This window comes from Theropithecus gelada, chromosome 1 (assembly GCF_003255815.1).
Source record: "Theropithecus gelada isolate Dixy chromosome 1, Tgel_1.0, whole genome shotgun sequence".
In the NCBI taxonomy this organism is placed as follows: Eukaryota; Metazoa; Chordata; class Mammalia; order Primates; family Cercopithecidae; genus Theropithecus; species Theropithecus gelada.
The window spans coordinates 50,409,615-50,428,965 of NC_037668.1; the positions used below are offsets into that span (position 1 = coordinate 50,409,615).

Genomic DNA, 19,351 nt, shown 5'->3' on the forward strand with positions numbered 1-19,351 from the left:
CTGCAGGCAGACAGTGTCAAGTGGTTGCCTGGTTGCACTAAGCTCACTCTCACCTCTAGGCCTTTGCAAGTGCGGTTCCCTCTGCCTCAAACGCTGTTCCCTCTGCCTCAAGCGCTCTCCCCATCTCCCTTTACCCATGTAGCTCTTACTCATCCCTCAGGCCTCACCATATACAGACTCCTCTGAGCAGCCTTCCCTGACCCCACTCCACCCTGGGTTCAGGAGCCGCATCTGTGCTTGCAGGCTGCATTGAGGTGGCTGTTTCTTATCTCACGACCATGATAGTGGGGGCCGCTGGAGACCTGGAATTGTGTCTGACATTTACCATGTCTCCCCAGCACCATTGCGGTGCCCAGCACATAGTAGACACTAGACATATTTGCAGAATAAATAAATGAATCAAATTGAATGAATGAGTTGATGAGGACTCCGGGCTCTGACCCAGGAGGTGAGAAAAGCAGCAGGAGCCCCTTCCTTCTTCTCTTCCTCTCACTCTGTGGCTCTAGACCCCTGTTCTTCCCCAGTGGCTCCTCCGGTGGCCTCTTCCCCTTACCCAGTGCCCTCATTTCTCCCAACATCCCATCCTCCATTGGGCCAGGGCTGGGGATGTATGTGCCACACACACACAGGTGTCCCCTCCTGAAGGGCCAGAGAGAAAAGTAGATCAAAGATTCCTCTCTCCGCTTGACCTGGGCAAAACCAGTTATCAGAGAGTTGGGGGGTGTGAGAAGCTTAGTCCTTACTTCAGATCATTCAGCAAAAAGGAGTTCTAAATGGGTCCAACATTCATTCTCAAACTGTACTCAGTGGGATGCCCTGGGGTTCCTCAGGTGGCTGCCTCTGGGTACAGAGGCCCATCATCATATCCCTGCCCTTGTCACACATCTGTCGTGGGCCTACTACCTATGCCAGGCACTGTTCTAGGTGCTGGGGATCCCCGAGTAACCAAACCGAATATCCTGGCCTTTGAAAAACTTATATTCTAGTGGGAAGGATGGGGAATAAAAAAATACATGTCATAAGGTCAGGCACAGTAGCTCACTCCTGTAATCCCAGCACTTTGGGAGGCTGAGGCAGGCAGATGACTTGAGGCCGGGAGTTTGAGACCAGCCTGGCCAACATGGAGAAACCCTGTCTCTACTAAAAATACTAAATTTAGCCAGGCATGGTGGTGTGTGCCTGTAATCCCAGCTACTCAGGAGGCTGAGGCAGGTAAATTGATTGAACCCGGGAGGCAGAGACTGCAGTGAGCAGAGATTGTGCCACTGCACTCCAGTCTGAGTGACAAAGCAAAACTCTGTCTCTAAATAAATAAATAAATAAATAAATAAATAAAAAACATGTTATAAGGCTAGGCACAGTGGCTCACACCTGTAATCCCACCACTTTGGGATGCCACGGCAGGTGGATCGCTTGAACACGGGAGTTCAAGACCAGCCTGGGAAACATGATGAAAGCCTGTCTCTACCAAAAATGTACAAAAATTAGCTGGGTGTGGTTGTGTGTGCCTGTAGTCCCAGCTACTTGGGAGGTTGAGGTGGGAGAATAGCATAAGCCCAGGAGGCGGAGGTTGCAGTGAGCCGAGGTTGCAGTGAGCTGAGGTCTGACCGCTACAGTCCAGCCTGGGTGACAGAATGAGACCCTGTCTCAAAAAAAAAAAAAAAAAAGAAAGAAAGCAGAAAAGAAAAATACATGTCATGAATGCAAAGCGTATGGTATATTTGAAGATGCAGGTGCTATAGGAAAAAGACAAAGTGGAACAGGTAATGGACCGAGAGTTGTGGGGATCAGGGTGGCATTTTTAAATAGGACAGCTTGGGTTGGCCTCACTGACAGGGTTTTATTTGCACAAAGATACAAAGGAGCTGGGGGAGTGAGCTACTCAGAGGTATCTGAGGGGAAAGCATTCCAGGAAGAGAGAACAGCCAATGCAAAGGTCCTGAGGCTGGAGCTTCCTGGCAGGTTTCAGAAACAGCAGAGGCCGGTGTGACTGGAGCAGAGCAAAGAGAGGAATGGAAGCTTTGAGGGAGTCCAACATGCAGATTCTCATCAGGCTCAGCAAAGCCTTGGCTTTTCCTTGAGTGAAATGGGGAGCTGCTGGAAGGTTCTGAGCAGAGGGCTGACATTCTCCAAGTTACGGCCTTGGTGGGACTTCTCTGGCTGCTCTCTGGAGAATGGACCAAAGGCGCTGATGCAGGGAGACCAGTGTGGTGGCTGTTGGAAGAATCCAGGGAAGATATGATGGTGGCCAGACCAAGTGGCAGGGAGAAGGTAGTGGGAAGTGGTTGGATTCCGACATATTTCAAAAGCAGAGCCACTAGATTTGCTGCAGGATTGGATGTGGGTATGTAAGCATGAGCAGAGTCTAGGAGTTCCAGGTACAAAGCCTCTGGGTAAGACATAATTTGAAGTAAAAGTTCCTGGGCTTAAAAATAGTTTGGGGCTGGCCAGGCATGGTGGCTCACGCTTGTAGTCCCAAGCTACTCAGGAGGCTGAGGTGAGAGGATTGTACAAGGAGGTCAAGGCTGCAGTGAACCGTGATCTTACCACTGCACTCCAGCGTGGGTGACGGAGTGAGACCCTGTCTCAAGAAAAAAGTTAAAAATGAAAAATAAGGCTGGGTGCAGTAGCTCACACCTATAATCCCAGCACTTTGGGAGGCCAAGGCGGGTGGATCACCTGAGGTCAGGAATTCAAGACCAGCCTGGCCAACATGGTGAAACCCCGTCTCTACTAAAAATACAAAAATTAGCTGGGTGTGGTGGTGCACACCTATAATCCCAACTACTCAGGAGGCTGAGGCAGGAGAATCGTTTGAACCCAGGAGGCGGAGGTTGCAGTGAGCCGAGATCGCACCACTGCACCCCAGCCTGGATGACAGAACAAGACCCTGTTTCAAAAAAAAAAAAAAAAGATTCGATTTCCAAATAAGATTACACAGAGGTACCGGGGCTAGGACTCTAAGGTATCTTTGGCTGGGTGCAGTGGCTCACGCCTGTAATCCCAGCACTTTGGGAGGCCAAGCTGGGTGAATCACCTGAAGTCAAAAGTTCAAGACCAGCCTGGCCAACATGCTGAAACCCATCTCTATTAAAAATACAAAAATTAGGCCAGGCGCAGTGGCTCAAGCCTGTAATCCCAGCACTTTGGGAGGCCGAGACGGGCGGATCACGAGGTCAGGAGATCGAGACCATCCTGGCTAACCTGGTGAAACCCCGTCTCTACTAAAAAAATACAAAAAACTAGCCAGGCGAGGTAGCAGGCGCCTGTAGTCCCAGCTACTCAGGAGGCTGAGGCAGGAGAATGGCATAAACCCAGGAGGCGGAGCTTGCAGTGAGCTGAGATCCGGCCACTGCACTCCAGCCTGGGCAACAGAGCAAGACTCCGTCTCAAAAAAAATAAAAATACAAAAATTAGTGGGGCATGGTGGCGGGTGCCTATAGTCCCAGCTACTCAGGGGGCTGAAGCAGGACAATTACTTGAACCTGGGAGGTGAAGATTGCAGTGAGCCTGGGGAACAGAGCAAGACTCCTTCTCAAACAAAAAAAAAAAAAAAAAAAAGAAAAAGATTATAAATTATGTCATCACCTCTTATTGCCCCAAGTAATAAAACCATGATCATAGATGTGGCTAGACGTATTGCGTGCATTCTGTGTGCCAAGAATTGTTTCAAGGCTTTACATGTACTTATTCATTTGATCCTTATAGTGTCTCACTTTGAATATGGGGAAACTGAGGCACAGAGGTTGTACAGCTGCCAGGGAAGGAGCAGGGGTATGAACTCCAGCTGTCTGGCTGCAGAGCTGGCATCCTGTGCTGGCTCCATTCTACTGAGCTGGAATGGGATAGGCTCCCATGCTCTGTCTCCTGGAGCCACTGGGGAGCATTGCTATGTGGTGTGTGAGTCAGTAATAGGGAAACAGGTGAGGTCTATTTTTAAAACAGACCCCAGGGTTTGTTGCTAGATCAGCACATTTAAGGCCTAAGATGCCCCTCCCTCCATCCTAAGCTCTAATGTTAGATCTGAGCAGAACTTTGTTCTGTTCAAAGCACTGCCAGCCCTGTGATCCCATATACATCCAGCCACCCTGCGTGGTCAGGACAGAGGAGGAAGCTGAGGCCCAGAGATCCATGTGACTGGCCTGTAATCACCCACATGGCCACACAGTTTCCATCATCCAGCAGGTGCTGAGTGAGTACCAAGGTCTGTGATGCCTGGATGTGGAACCGGAGGGACTGATCTGGCTTCTCATCCCTGCTCTGCCACTGGCCAGCTGGGTGACCTCGGGAAAGCCATCAAACCTCTCTGAGCCTTGACATCTTTATATGGGAAGTAGCAAGAACGATACTTTTGTCATGGAATTGTGAGGATTCAATGAATTAAGGGACGTTAAAGTGCTTTGGAGTAATATTTAATAATAGCCAGCTCTTCTTTGCAACAGTTTACAATTATTCAGCACTTTCCTTGATGCTCTCGTTTAATCCTTGCAACCCCATTAGGAGGTAGGTATTGTTTGTTATACCCATTGGGTAGGTGAAAAAAGTAAGACGCAGAGATTAAGTAACTTGTTCAAGGACACACAGCTGGATCAACACAGTGGTTGATCCTGGCTTCAGACTCACAAAGCAGCTCATTTGTGACCAGAATTAGCAGCAGTGCCAGAATTCAGACCCAGAACTCGGCACACTGGTTCCTCTTCCCTCATCGTGAATTTCGCATTTGAGGGCAGGGCAACAGGCAGTGGCCGACAGCCGTAAATCATCCAAACAACAGCCCAGGATTTTCTGTAGCCTTTGCCTACAGAGGTCCTCACCCGACCTCGGTTCAGCAAGTGCCCCTCCTGAGAGTCAAGCTTGTTGGAGGCTCTGGCCACCAGACACTCACTCACCTTCTATTCCAAGAGGCAGACTGGGGAAGTACCTGGAAGAAATGCAGCCTGAGGGTTACAAGTGGAGACTCTGTAGCCAGCCCGGGTTCAAACCCCACTTCTGCCATTTATTAGCTGTGTTGATGTCATTTAACCTCGTGTCTGTGTGTGTGTGTGTATGTGTGTATAACAGGGTCTCGCTTTGTCACCCAGACTGGAATGCAGTGGCACAAACACGGCTCACTGCAGCCTCTACCTCCTGGGCTCAATCAATCCTCATGCCTCAGCCTCCTGAATAGCTGGGATCACAAGCCTACACCACCATGCCTGGCTAACTTACTTATTTTTCATAGACATGGGTTTCTGCCATGTTACCCAGGCCAGTCTCGAACTTCTGGGCTCAGGCAATCCTCCTGCCTCAGCCTCCCAAAGGACTGGGATTATGAGCTTGAGCCACCGTGTCCCACTCATTTAACCTTTTTTATGCCAGTTTCCTCATCTGAAAAACAGGCATCATATGGGATTGTACCAAACGAAATTGCTATTTATGTAGGTCAGAAACACTTAAATATTGACAGTTTCATAAGGTATCAGCCTAATAATGGCACTTACGTGGTAGGGTTGTTAGGAGGATTCATTGGATCAAAAACTATAAAGTGCCCAGAACAAGGCCTGGCACCCAGTAAATCTACACCGAATGTATATTCAATAAGTGTTTATTAAGCATCTACTGTATATCACCTTCACATAAGCACTCCGGAGGCAACATTCTAAAGCAAGGGCTTGTAGCTTGGGGTCTAAAGACCCCTAGAGCTTCCAAGGGCCTGTGAATACACCAAAATTATACATGAAATATGGGAGTATGCACACACAGGGATACTTTTCCAAGGAGCAGATTCATAATTTTCATCAAATTCTCAAAGACATTCAAGACATGTAGTAATGCTATTATGTGTTCAGTAAGCACTTATTGGGCACCCACTGTGTGCCAGGCCCTGGATTCAGCATGAACAAGACAGACACAGACTCGGTCTTCCTGCGGAAGAGGGTAAACTAAGCCCTCACAGGCAGCAGAGTGTTCCAGAAAGGAGTGGCAGGGGGCTGTGGGCATGCGTATCTGGGAACCCTGGTACAAGGTAGAAAAGCCAGAACAGACATCAAGGTCATAAGAGTGGGTGTGGACTCAGGACTGTGGGAGCCTGAGGAGAGGGTACAGGTCTCCCCTGGAGCGATCCAGGCAGTCTTCACAGAGGCGATGGCATTTGATCTGGTCACAAAAAGAAAGAGGAGAGGGTACTCCAGGTAGAGAGCACACCACGAACAAAAGCATGGAGGCAGGAAATAGTGAAGTGAATCTGAAACCCCTGGGTCAGTAAGTCCTGTGAGCTGGCATCTAGGGAGCAGGGAGCTGGAAGTGAGGCCAATCCATGGAGAGCTGGGAATGCCAGGCAGGGGCATGCACCTTTGTCCTGCAAGCAGCAGAGGCCCTCCTGACCAGTGCTGCTGGCCACAGCATGGCGATGGCATCCAGTTGCTTGGCAGTGGAGGCGACCAAGGAGGGTTTGAGCTGCTGTGCTTCCCCTTACCTCCCAGAGTCAACCCATTCCTGTCCTCCATCCCCATCAGAAAGGGCCTCCCCCAGTCCTATTGGGAGGGAGGCTGAAAACCAGTTGTCAAGAACCACAGGGCATGCATTGAGTCTGAGCAAGCAAGAGAGCATCCCCAGGGAGCCGACGCCCTGGCTCTGAGAAGGCTGATGGGGAAGGAGGTGGTCATGGCGGAATACTCCAGAAGGAGGCATGGACCAGATTCTGGTTGTATGTCATCCAGGAGGCAGTGAACATGGTGATTAGGAGTACTGGCCCCAGGCTCAAGTCTAACAGACCCGGGTTCAAATCCTGGCTGTGCCATTTGCTAGCTATGTGGCCTTGGCCAGATGACTTAGCCTCTCTGAGCCACAGTTTCCTTATGTGTGAAATGGGAATAATTGTCCTTTCTTCTAAGAGTTTTTGAGTGGAGGAGATAAGGCATATAAAGAGCCTGGCATGGTGTTGAGCACAAAGGGCTCAGTAAGGGACAGCTGCTATTATGATTCTATCTGTGTCATTTGGATTCTGCTCGGCCCTACAGACACTGAGTGTCTGCTGTGTGCAGAGCTTTATGCAGTTTGCCAGGGGAGGGAGAAATCAGGAAAAAAAAAAAAGTGTCCATTTCCTCCTCCCAAGCACTCAACAGTCTTGGATGGTGGTTCTTAACCTCTTTGGGGGCCTCAGACTCCTGGGAGACTCTGCTGAAAGTTTTGGAGCCTATGGCCAGAAAAACAGATACATGTATAAAATTATTAAAAGTCCAAAGGTCAGGCCAGGCACAGTGGCTCATGCCTGTAATCCCAGCACTTTGGGAGGCCGAGGCTGGTGGATCACTTGAGGTCAGGAGTTGGAGACCAGACTGGCCAACATGGCAAAACCTATTAAAACTCTATTAAAAATACAAAAAATAAGCTGGGTGTTGTGGCACATGGCTGTAATCCCAACTACTTGGGAGGTTAAGGTGGGAGGATGAGGAACACTTGAATTCGGGAGGCGGAGGTTGCAGTGAGCTGAGATCGTACCACTGCACTCCAGCCTGGGTGACAGAGAAAAAAAATTTTTTTTAATTAAAAAAAATTCAGAGGTCTATACTCAAGGATGGATTTTTTGAGAACTTTTGTTTTTGACAATGTTTATTTCTATAACTTTTGGACTTTCGAAGCAGCATGAATTACTTTTTGAATAGAAAAGGACAATCATAATAAATGAATCCCATCTCAGGAGGTTATCAGACCTCCTACTGCCCATACTTAGGACTGCTAAGTAGCTCATAGACCCAAATTAAGAAACCCTGACCTCAAGAGCTAAACAAATACCCACACAAATAATCCCAAATAAAGCTCACATGTTATAGCAGCAGTTGGCAAATTTTTCGTAAGGGGACAGATAGTAAATATTTTAGACCTTATGGGTCTCCCTTGTAACTACCCAACTCTGCTGTCATAGCTTAATAACAGCCATAGGCAAAGGAATGAGCATGATTGTGTTCCAATAAAACTTTATTTACAAAATAGGCTGTAAGCCAATTCGCCAACGCCTGTGTTACACACTCTAACGCCTAGATTCCTGGAATGCCTAAAATAGAGGCTGAGAGTGTCAACTCATATGTCCAAGGTCACACAGCTGAGCAGGGTTGATGGCCTCATGCACCAACCAGCCAAGCCTTATGGTGACCCAAGGATTTCAACTCCCAACTCCTAGAGCTCCTACCTCCAAAGTTGCAGCTCCTGGAGCGGCAAGAGAATGTGAGCAGGATGTTGGAGAAGCCAGAGGAAAGTTTGGGCTCTGGACCGGGAGGTCTGGGTATTGGAAGACCAGCTGTCTGTCTGGGAGGGGGAAGATGGATGGGTCATCTTTCCCTTCTTTCCAAGCATTTTGCTGACTCAGTGCTGGCTGTTCAGAATTGGGTCTTTGACATCCAGGTTACCTTCTTCTCTTAGTTCATAAAAAAAAGAAGTGTGGGACAGAAGAGAGGGAGAGCAAATAATAACAATAATAATAAAATTAAAATATGCATCAGATCAGGAATCAAATGCCCGATATCTAGCCTCATGCTGATTACCAGAAAATCAGGGATCCAGAAGGGGTTAAGACTTGGCTAGTGGGGGACCGGGGAGGTGGCCCAGCAGCTGTGGATACTCAGTCCCTGGTGAGTGGGGCAGCCCCAGGCTCTGGGGGCCCATTTGGGAAGTTGGGGCAGCTAGAAAGGGACCCTGGGGGAAGAGGAGGCTTGAATTAGGCCTGGAGTTAGGCCTGGAGAGACAAGGAGGAGCTCTCCATAGCAGAACTCCAAGGACAACATGGTCTATTGCCTGATCTTTCTGTATTTTAGTTCCAATTTGCTCCCTTCCTTTTTGCCCCCCTCTTCCTTTACTTTGCACCCCTTGATTCTCTATCACCTATCTTTCCATTTATCCTTCTGTGCCCACGCCCGTAACAGACATTGCTTATCAGTTCTGCCAGCCCCAGCTGCTCCAGAAAACCACTGCTGATCAATGAGAGTTGGAACAAGAGCTAAGACCTATCTGCCACCCCTGCTGGTCTCTGTTCTCCTCACCTCCTACTCAGTTCACGCCCATCTCCTCAGTAAGACCCAGAGGGGTCAAGTGACCTGCAGGGAGTTGCCCAGTTCTTATGGGGGCCACATGGGAGTGGATTTCCCTCCACAGAGGGACTGGCTCCTGCTTTTCCTTTTGTGTGCATCTTGAGTCAGTCCATATGACAGAGCCTGGTCTTGTCCCCCAGTGACCCCAGGCATGAAGATCTACATCGACCCTTTCACCTATGAGGACCCCAACGAGGCAGTCCGGGAATTTGCCAAGGAAATTGACATCTCCTGTGTCAAAATTGAGCAGGTGATCGGAGCAGGTAGGTGGCTGGTACCTTCACATGTACTATGGCCTTAGCCATGGGTGGCGAGACCACCCCAATGTGTACCCTTGGGGCAGAAGGTAGGATGTGAGACAGGTGCCTCAAAGGACCCCCCTCAAGGCCTGAAGGTTCAGAATGACCATGAAAGAAGGGCCCTCAAAGGTCATCCAGTAAAATCACCTCACTGACAAAAGAGGAAACTGAGACACAGGGCTGGGAGGTGGTTGGGACTTTTCTAGACCCCTGACATTCTTGAAGGGGTTTGGTGTCTGCAAGGATGAGTGGGCCATTGAGAAGAAAATGTACATGCAGGCCCTGTGAGTGGATGTGACAGGGAACAGGGAGGTGGCCCTTCCACCTGGCAAGTGACATCCTGCCTGTCTTGGTGTTTCTGTCTCAGGGGAGTTTGGAGAGGTCTGCAGTGGCCACCTGAAGCTGCCAGGCAAGAGAGAGATCTTTGTGGCCATCAAGACGCTCAAGTCAGGCTACACGGAGAAGCAGCGCCGGGACTTCCTGAGCGAAGCCTCCATCATGGGCCAGTTCGACCATCCCAACGTCATCCACCTGGAGGGTGTCGTGACCAAGAGCACGCCTGTGATGATCATCACTGAGTTCATGGAGAATGGCTCCCTGGATTCCTTTCTCCGGGTAGGGGAAGCCAAGAGGGCCAGGGGCCCATGAATGGGGCAGGAAAGGAATGATGGACACAGCTTCAGACTCTCAGAGCCTGAAGCGGTCTTGGAAAAGCTCTAGGTCAGGAATGGCTTGTAGGCTGTCACTTTCCATTCCCTTACCCGTGGCAGGCACTGCTAATCAATCCCAGCACTCTCATCCACTAAGCCCAGAAGCAGTCCCAGAATTCTTCTCAGTATGGTTCCCCAGGAAGCCACAATCAGTTGATCAGAGTTGGCACATATCTCAAATCTGTTTCCATTCCTGCTCTTAGCCAGCCTTCTCATTGTGCACCGAAGAAAACGGGCTCAAAGAGAGGTTGGATTTGCCCAGAGTCACCCAGAGGGTCAAGATGAGGCCTGGACTGGAATCAAGTGTCTTGACCTCTCATCCAGAGTTTTCACCAGATTTTGGAGTTCTCCAAAGCTCTATAGGCTAGTGGAAGGAGTTCAAGGCCAACAGAGGAAAATGTCAAGGTCTCCCAGGAGACCACAGTCAACCAACCAGACATAGCACCAGACTGGGCATCAGAAGCAGGCCACTGGATCAGCTGCTATTCAGTAAATATTTGTGAAGCACCTAACATGTGCCAGGCACCTTCCATGTACCTTCTTGTTTAAGCCAGAATAGCCCTGGGAGATGGGTGTGATTTAGGCCCATTTAACACACAGAAGAGGAAACTGAGACTCAGAGATGTTAGGTTACATGTCCAAGGTCGCACAGCCAAGAAGGAACAAAGCCAGAGTCACACCAAGTGTATCTGCTTCAAAGCCTGTGTTCTCACCACCACCCGGAAGTTGGCCTCTGATGGGCCTCTCCGGGGTCCCGAAGCATCTGAGTCCTTCCCCAAGGAACCTAGAGCCAGGCTGGCAGGGCCCTGCTCTGGTTTCCCATTGTGAGGATGATGCAGAGCCCTGATGCCTGTTCTGTTCACTCTGTGTTTGCTCCACTTCTCCCACAGCAAAACGATGGGCAGTTCACAGTCATCCAGCTGGTGGGCATGCTTCGGGGCATCGCAGCCGGCATGAAGTACCTGGCAGACATGAACTATGTGCACCGTGACCTGGCTGCCCGCAACATCCTCGTCAACAGCAACCTGGTCTGCAAGGTGTCGGACTTTGGGCTCTCACGCTTTCTAGAGGACGATACCTCAGACCCCACCTACACCAGCGCCCTGGTAAGATGGAGGCAGGGAACACCGGAGTCCCAGAGCCAGAGAAGAGAGGCCTGAGTGGCCATCTCTCTCCCTGCAAGACAATTTCACTAACGCCCAACTGGGCCAAGCACTGTCCTGGGCCCTGGAGACAGGGAGACAGGAACCACAGCTCCTGCCCTCTTGCAACTCCCACACTGATGGGGAACACATGTGCAGAGCCATGTGGAGTGACAGGGCTGTAAGCCAGGACAGGCAGCCTTGGAGGCAGAGGAAGGCTTGCTGGAGAGGTTGATATCTGAGCTGAGAGCGGAAGGGCCCAGAAATGTTTGTCAAATGCCATGTTCTCATGGCAAAGTCCTGCGACTGGAATACAGGCTGTAGGGGCAGTGGTAGTGAGCAGTAGTGCTGGAGAGGTAGGCAGCGCTGGACCTTGGAGCTCCTGGAATGCCCAGGTTCAGGCCTCTCTCCTGAAAGCAGCAGGGATTGTTGAAGGTTTTAAACTGGAAGGACAAAGAGCCCAGAGACGGGTGCAAGTAGGCAAGTCACTTCAGTACTGTGCTGTGTGAGACGTGCCTCCTTGATGGGGAGGTGTAAGTCACAGCTGTGGGATTGAGGGCAGCTGACAATTCTTTGGGAGCTCAGAAAAGCTTTTGGAGGGACTTGAGGATGAGAAGGAGGTTTCCAGATGGCAGAGTGGTAAAAGGCACTTCATGCAGAGGGTGCAGCTGGTGCAAATGCCCAGTGGTCTGAAGCTGCATGGTGAGTTTGGGGCACAATGAGGTGCCTCATGAGATTGGGATATCACAGGGCACAGAGTGGGAGGATTAAGAGAAGAGGTCAGACAGGCCAGCCTCCCACCCACGAACCCTCCTCATTCTGTCTCCCAGGGCGGAAAGATCCCCATTCGCTGGACAGCCCCGGAAGCCATCCAGTACCGGAAGTTCACCTCGGCCAGTGATGTGTGGAGCTATGGCATCGTCATGTGGGAGGTGATGTCCTACGGGGAGCGGCCCTACTGGGACATGACCAACCAGGATGTAAGTCTCCAAGGGGATGGGCAAGACCTCTCCGGCCCACCAGATGGGAGAGGGAAGATCGGGGCTCCTGGCCTTGTGCCAGTCTCCCAGAGTGTGGGACATAGGCTTCTGAGATCATGGGCCTGGCTCCCAGGGTAGCTGCCAGCCCGATGGTGGCTGATTCGAATGTCCGCACAGGACCCTGGACTCTCCAGGCGGTAGGGAGTAGGAAAGGCCACTCATCCACACATCAGTGCGTCTTCAGGACGCATGCACCTGTGGCCAGCCCCAAATGAGACCACATCTGCCCTTCAGGTGTTTACCACCTAACTGGGGGACAAGACGATTATTCAGGGAACCGGATGTTGTGATCAGGAGCTTTTAAGATCAGGTGCTAAATCGGAGTAGCCCTGGAGGCACTGAGGCACCGGCAGCATGGGCAAGATCAGACAGGAGGTGATCGCAGGATAAGTGGGGTTCGAACAGTCGCAGGACGTGGAGACTTGAGAGCTTCCAGTGGGAAAGAACAGCATGTGCAAAGACTGAGGTGGGCCAGTGCGGGGTTGAACCCAAACCAGAGGGTTTCCATTAGCAAAAATGCAGACAGGAAGGACTCGAAGAAACTTCTTACACGAGAAGGGTGACCCACAGTCAAGCTGTGGAAGGTGAATCTGGCTGTGGTGGCAGGACAGGCTGAGAGGGGTGTTTGGGAGCATTTCCTTGACAGAGAAGCAGGTGGAGGTGGTGGGAGGGGGCCCCAGCCAGGCTTGAGGCCATGGTGTGGGCCTGATGAGGGGAAGGTATCTCATACCTAGAGCTGTAAATGGCACTAAAATCAAGCATGTGGCCACATGGGGTCAAGCAAGGAGGCAGAGAGGGGAGGGCTTGGGGCCATCCAAGCCAAGAGGGGCTCGCAGACGGGAAAGAGGGAGGAGCTGGTGGAACCAGGCACAGGAGGGTCATCTTGGTGGACCCTGGGGAGAAGGTATCTCGGGGCTCTGGATTTCCCAAGATTGGCAGAGGGTGGGGCAAGAACCCAGCTGCCATGTCAGATTAAAGGTCTAGATGGTAGAAACCCAGGTCATCCCATCCCTGGGGCTGCCTCCAGAAGGTGAAACTGGTTGGTTGCCACAGCAACTGAGTAGGTCAGACATGCAATGTACTGGGGGCAAGATGGGCCTGGCAGAGGATAGATGCCCTCAGCCCATCCACCCAACCCCTCTCCACTCCTGCATTGTCCCAGGTAATCAATGCCATTGAGCAGGACTATCGGCTGCCGCCGCCCATGGACTGCCCAAGCGCCCTGCACCAACTCATGCTGGACTGTTGGCAGAAGGACCGCAACCACCGGCCCAAATTCGGCCAAATTGTCAACACGCTAGACAAGATGATCCGCAATCCCAACAGCCTCAAAGCCATGGCGCCCCTCTCCTCTGGGTAAGACCCTGCCCTGGCCCCGCCCCAGCCAGGCCCTGCCCTTCTTCCCCTCTCCCATCGCTTCGGCCCCCACCCCGCTTCAGGCAGATGCTCTTCCTTACTGCAGCTTGGGATGGGAAAGAACAGGACTAGGGTTTGTTGGGTACCTGCCCTGCCTTAGGGGTGCAGGAGAGCAGAGGACACAGACTGCCCAGAGGAAGAAAAGGACACATACCCTGTGGGTGGCAGAGGAGGCATCTTTTAAAGTGTGGTCAGAGAGACCAGGAAGAAAAATTACCAAAGGAAGGCCGGGCGAGGTGGCTTACGCCTGCAATCCCAGCACTTTGGGAGGCTGAAGTGGGTGGATCACCTGAGGACAGAAGTTCGAGACCAGCCTGGCCAACATGGTGAAACCCCTTCTCTACTAAAAAATACAAAAATTGGCCTGGCACGATGGCTCACGCCTGTAATCCCAGCACTTTGGGAGGCCGAGGCGGGTGGATCACGAGGTCAGGAGATCGAGACCATCCCGGCTAACACTGTGAAACCTCATCTCTACTAAAAATACCAAAAAATTAGCCAGTCGTGGTGGCACGTACCTGTAGTCCCGGCTACTCGGGAGGCTGAGGCAGGAGAATGGCGTGAACCCAGGAGGCCAAGCTTGCAGTGAGCCGAGATTGCACCACTGCACTTCAACCTGGGTGACAGAGCAAGACTCCATCTCAAAAAAAAATTAGCCGGCCCCTAGTGGCGTGCATCTGTAATCCCAGCTACTCAGGAGGCTGAGGCGGGAGAATCACTTGAACCCAGGAGGCAGAGGTTGCCGTGAGCTGAGATCGTGCCATTGCACTCCAGCCTGAGCAGCAAGAGCGAAACTCCATCTAAAAAGAAATTTAAAAAAATTACCAAAGGATCCAAAATCTTAGTTGGTGAATAGATATGCCTGTCACTAAGTTTCCTTCCTAGCTACCCTCATACTCAAACCTGGACCCTCTAACTTCCATTTATATCCTCATCACACACATGCTCACATAGGTCCAGTCCTACATGCGCAGATGAACACACAATTAGGCACAAACACTCATGACTGTTCACACACAGTCTCAGGCTCTCACACCTACACACATCCATAGGCACCTGCACACACACCCATTCAGAAGTTTGTACTCACCATACACCCATCTGTGCCCGTACACTGAGTCAGCATCCCCATGCCTGAGAGACAGGCTCAGCCTGAGGGGTGTTCGCCCAGGGACCTGGTACCTCACTTCTCCTCAAGGCTCAAGCCTCCCAGGGCAGGCTCTGTGGGGCAGCAGCTCTCCTCTGCCTTCCTTGGGTGGCTGTCACAGGTCACACTGCTGCCCCTGCACACACTTAATCCTCAGGACCCACAACCCCACAGGGTTTCAGAGGGGCGTCTGGCCAGGTATCCTTAGGATGTAGGGCTGGCTGTAGCCAGAGAGCACGTTCTTATGAGCGGGAGACCATCGTGCTTCCCTCTGCCTGTCTCTCCTCACCATGACCCTATGTCAGCCACCCCTAACTCTCCAGATCAAATCCCTCTGAGCTTTAAACCTCATGAGAGCCATTTCACTCCTTGCCAGCCAAGAAGTCATTCCCATTAGCACCACCAGCCTTAGCTGGGCTTTGGAAATACAGTCTCTGGACAGTCCAGAAGGTGAGCTTCCTATAGCACAAACCAGAGTGGGGAAGGATGGAGAATGGCACTGGGAGAGGAAACTGAATAACCAGCATAGTTAGTCTAGCTGAAATCCCTCCTCCTGAAAATAAGCATGGAGCTGCATCTTCCCCTCCTCACTCCCAAAGTCCAGCCTCTTGGCCATCCCTGCAGTGCCTTCCCTAGACTTCCCAGTTGGCCAGCTTTGAGTTCTGCACACACACTCGCTCTCACATGCTCACATATATATGCATGCATGTTTCCACAGGTTCAAACCCATGCCCGCACTCATGCAGAAATACTCACGTACATATGCCTTTGCCTGTGTTCACGTTCACGTAAATGGATGCACATGTGCACATTCATGCATACGCAGCCTACAGGCATGTACCTGCACGCTCCCTGCAAACAGGTGCCCTGACCATCTCTGTCACCCACCCCCAACCCCAGCATCAACCTGCCGCTGCTGGACCGCACGATCCCCGACTACACCAGCTTTAACACGGTGGACGAGTGGCTGGAGGCCATCAAGATGGGGCAGTACAAGGAGAGCTTCGCCAATGCTGGCTTCACCTCCTTTGACGTCGTGTCTCAGATGATGATGGAGTAAGTGCCCAGCCACCTCTGCTCATCACCTTAGCACCCCCTCTCCACCGGCCCCACCAGCCAAGTGGGGTGATCTGGAGGGTGAGGAATAGATCATGTCCCAATAGGGAAGCAGGGACCAAGGGGCAAGATGGCCAACTTCGGAGTCACCTGTGGACTGATACCCAGGTCTGCCTACCACCTACAAGCTCTGTGACTTTGGTCAAATCATAGCACCTCCCTTAGCCTCCATTTTCTCACCTACAAACTGGGGGTTGGTAGGAAGGTTGAGGGAGATATAAAGGAAGTGGATGCTTATAAAATGCAAGCTGGCAGCCAGGCACAGTTGCTCACACCTGTAATCCTAGCACTTTGGGAGTCCGAGACGGGCAGATCACAAGGTCAGGAGTTCAAGACCAGCCTGACCAACATGGTGAAACCCCATCTCTACTAAAATGCAAAAAATTAGCCGGGCGTGGTGGCATGTGCCTGTAATGCCAGCTACTCAGGAGGCTGAAGCAGGGAAATTGCTTGAACCGGGGAGGTGGAGGTTGCAGTGAGCTGAGATCATGCCACTGCACTGCAGCCTAGGCGACAGAGCGAGACTCTGTCTCAAAAAAGAAAACGAAAGAAAATGTAAGCTGGCTTCCCCTTCCCCAAAGCAGGGGAGAGAAGGCCCCCTAGGGACCCTGATTCCTACTCACGTGCTCTTCCACCTCACACCATAGTCACTCCCTCCAGCTGTGGCTGCCTGCCCACTCCGCACTCCACACTCCCCAGTACTCCTTGCTTTGCCGTCTTCCTCCCGGGGAAGCTCAGGCAGCTCTCTACCAGGCACAGGGCTCCTTCACCTGCACATTTCCCTAACACACGTGCTTCTCTCCCAAAGGGACATTCTCCGGGTTGGGGTCACTTTGGCTGGCCACCAGAAAAAAATCCTGAACAGTATCCAGGTGATGCGGGCGCAGATGAACCAGATTCAGTCTGTGGAGGTTTGACATTCACCTGCCTCGGCTCACCTCTTCCTCCAAGCCCCGCCCCCTCTGCCCCACGTGCGCCGGCCCTCCTGGTGCTTCATCCACTGCAGGGCCAGCCACCCGCCAGAAGGCCACGGGCCACGGGAAGAACCAAGCGGCACCAGCCACGAGACATCACCATGAAAACATGCAACTCAAGCGACGGAAATAAAAAGGGAATGGGAAAAAAGAAAACAGATCCTGGGAGGGGGCGGGAAATACAAGGAATATTTTTTAAAGAGGATTCTCATAAGGAAAGCAATGACTGTTCTTGCGGGGGGATAAAAAAGGGCTTGGGAGATTCATGCGATGTGTCCAATCGGACACCAAAAGCAGTTTCTCTCCAACTCCCTCTGGGAAGGTGACCTGGCCAGAGCCAAGAAACACTTTCAGAAAAACAAATGTGAAGGGGAGAGACAGGGGCCACCCTTGGCTCCTGTCCCTGATGCTCCTCTAGGCCTCAGTCAACAACCAAGTGCCTGGAGGACAGGACAGATGGACAGGCAGCCACCCCAGGAACCCCTCTGGGAAAATCTATTCCCGCCACCACTGGGCAAACAGAAGAATTTTTCTGTCTTTGGCGAATATTTTAGAAACTCCAATGAAAGACACCGTTTCTCCTGTCGGCTCATGGGGCTGAAAGGGGCTTTTGTCCTTCTGGGTCAGGGAGAACACGGGGATGCCAGAAAGGTCAGCCTTCCTGAGGATGCCGCCCCCGGGTCTGCAGCTCCAGGTACTATCACGCGCACAGCCCGGCGGCCCGACCCGCCTGGTGCCCGCTCCCGCCAGCCCCCGCCTCAAGGACTGATACTGCAGTGACTGCCGTCAGCTCCAACTGCCGCTGAGAAGGGTTGATCCTGCATCTGGGTTTGTTTACAGCAATTTGTGGACTCGGGGGTATTTTGGTCAGGGTGGTTTTGGTTTAGGGGATTTGTTTGTTGGGTTGTTTTTTTTGTTTTTGTTTTTTTTTAATGACAATGAAGTGACACTTTGACATTTCCTACCTTTTGAGGACTTGATCCTTCTCCAGGAAGAAGGTGCTTTCTGCTTACTGACTTAGGCAATACACCAAGGGCAAGATTTTATATGCACATTTCTGGATTTTTTATACCGTTTTCATTGACACTCTTCCCTCCTCCTACCTGCCACCGGGCCTCACCAAAGCCAACTGCCACGGGGCCATCTGGGCCATTCAGAGACTGGAGTGAGATTTGGGTGTGGAGGGGGAGGCGCCAAGGTGGAGGAGCCTTCCACTCCAGGACTGTTGACGGAAGTGACAGATTGAGGAGGAAGTGGGCTCTGAGGCTGCAGGACTGGAAGTCCTTGCCCACTTCCCACTCTCCTGCCCCAATCGATCTAGTACTTCCCAGGCAAACAGGCCCCTTTGAGGCTCCTGAGTGCCCTCAGATGGCCAAAACCCAGTTTTGCCTCTGGGAGCCTAAACCAGGCTGCATCGGAGGCCAGGACCCGGATCATTCACTGTGATACCCTGCCCTCCAGAGGGTGCGCTCAGAGACGCGGGCAAGCATGCTCCTTCCCTTCCCTGGAGAGAAAGTGTGTGATTTCTCTCCCACCTCCTTCCCCCCACCAGACCTTTGCTGGGCCTAAAGGTCTTGGCCATGGGGAAGCCCTCAGCCAGGGATCTGGCCACAGACTCCCTCCTGTGAGCCAGCGCAGACACCCGAGCAGAGCAATCAGTTAGTGCATTGAATGGAAATAAACACTTTAGTTATAACATGACCCCTGTTCTCTGTAAGTTCTGAGGGAGACCCTGGCACCCTTGGGAAACGTGTGGCCCAGGTTGCTCTTCTAAGCCCTTCCTCCCTCAGGCTTCCAGAAAGCCCAGGGCAGAGAAAACATATGGAGAACGACAGCTCCACGTGGCCTCTCTGGCCCTGGCTCGTCAAAAGCACAGGCAACAAAGGAAGTGAGTTGGAAGTGGCTCAGAACTCTTCGCTGCCCTGGGTATCAGGGTAAGCCCCTGCAGGTACATAAGGAGCAAAGAATTGACGAGGGTGCACTTAGAAGAGGGTTCGGGTGTCAGGTGAACTGTGACAGTGGGAATGTGAGGGTCTTAGAGTGCTCATGGACCCACAGGCAGAGCCACGGGTATGATCACCTTATCCAGGCCAACTCTGGTTTTCTCTGTGCAGATGAGCTCCTGCTCACATTAAAATCAGAATTCTCCACGTGGCAGGAGGAGACAGGGAGATGAGGTGCCATGGATATCAGGTCTGGCTGAGAAAGGGGAGCCAGGGAGACTACCTCTCAGGACCTTTCCCAGATCTGAGGAGATGGCCAGTGAGAAAGATTTGGGCCACAGGCAGCCAGCTAGAAGCGCCACGGTCAGAGTGAACATCCAGCACAACCCAGCCCGTCGTCTGTCACTCACCTGTTCGGGGAGCCTGAGCTGCAAAGGGAAGGAAGGGATTAGAGAGAAGAGTGGGCCCCCCACGGGGACAGCAGGGCGAGCCACAGGGATAG

At 51.9% G+C, this 19,351-nt stretch overlaps 1 protein-coding gene across 3 annotated transcripts in view; it reads left to right on the plus strand.

Annotated features, from left to right (window-relative positions):
* Nucleotides 1-18,607, plus strand: part of EPHB2 (EPH receptor B2) — a 206,422-nt gene extending 187,815 nt beyond the window's left edge. Inside the window, exons 10-16 of one of the 3 annotated variants that reach the window (XM_025358232.1) lie at nt 9,203-9,325; nt 9,729-9,976; nt 10,962-11,177; nt 12,044-12,193; nt 13,416-13,609; nt 15,717-15,872; nt 16,741-18,607. In XM_025358232.1, coding sequence (XP_025214017.1) covers nt 9,203-9,325; nt 9,729-9,976; nt 10,962-11,177; nt 12,044-12,193; nt 13,416-13,609; nt 15,717-15,872; nt 16,741-16,849 — 1,196 coding nt within the window. In that variant the 3' untranslated portion in view covers nt 16,850-18,607. The remainder of the gene's footprint in view (nt 1-9,202; nt 9,326-9,728; nt 9,977-10,961; nt 11,178-12,043; nt 12,194-13,415; nt 13,610-15,716; nt 15,873-16,740) is intronic. The other 2 variants (XM_025358242.1, XM_025358250.1) reach the window with 2 other exon arrangements.
* Nucleotides 18,608-19,351: the final 744 nt, after the last annotated feature.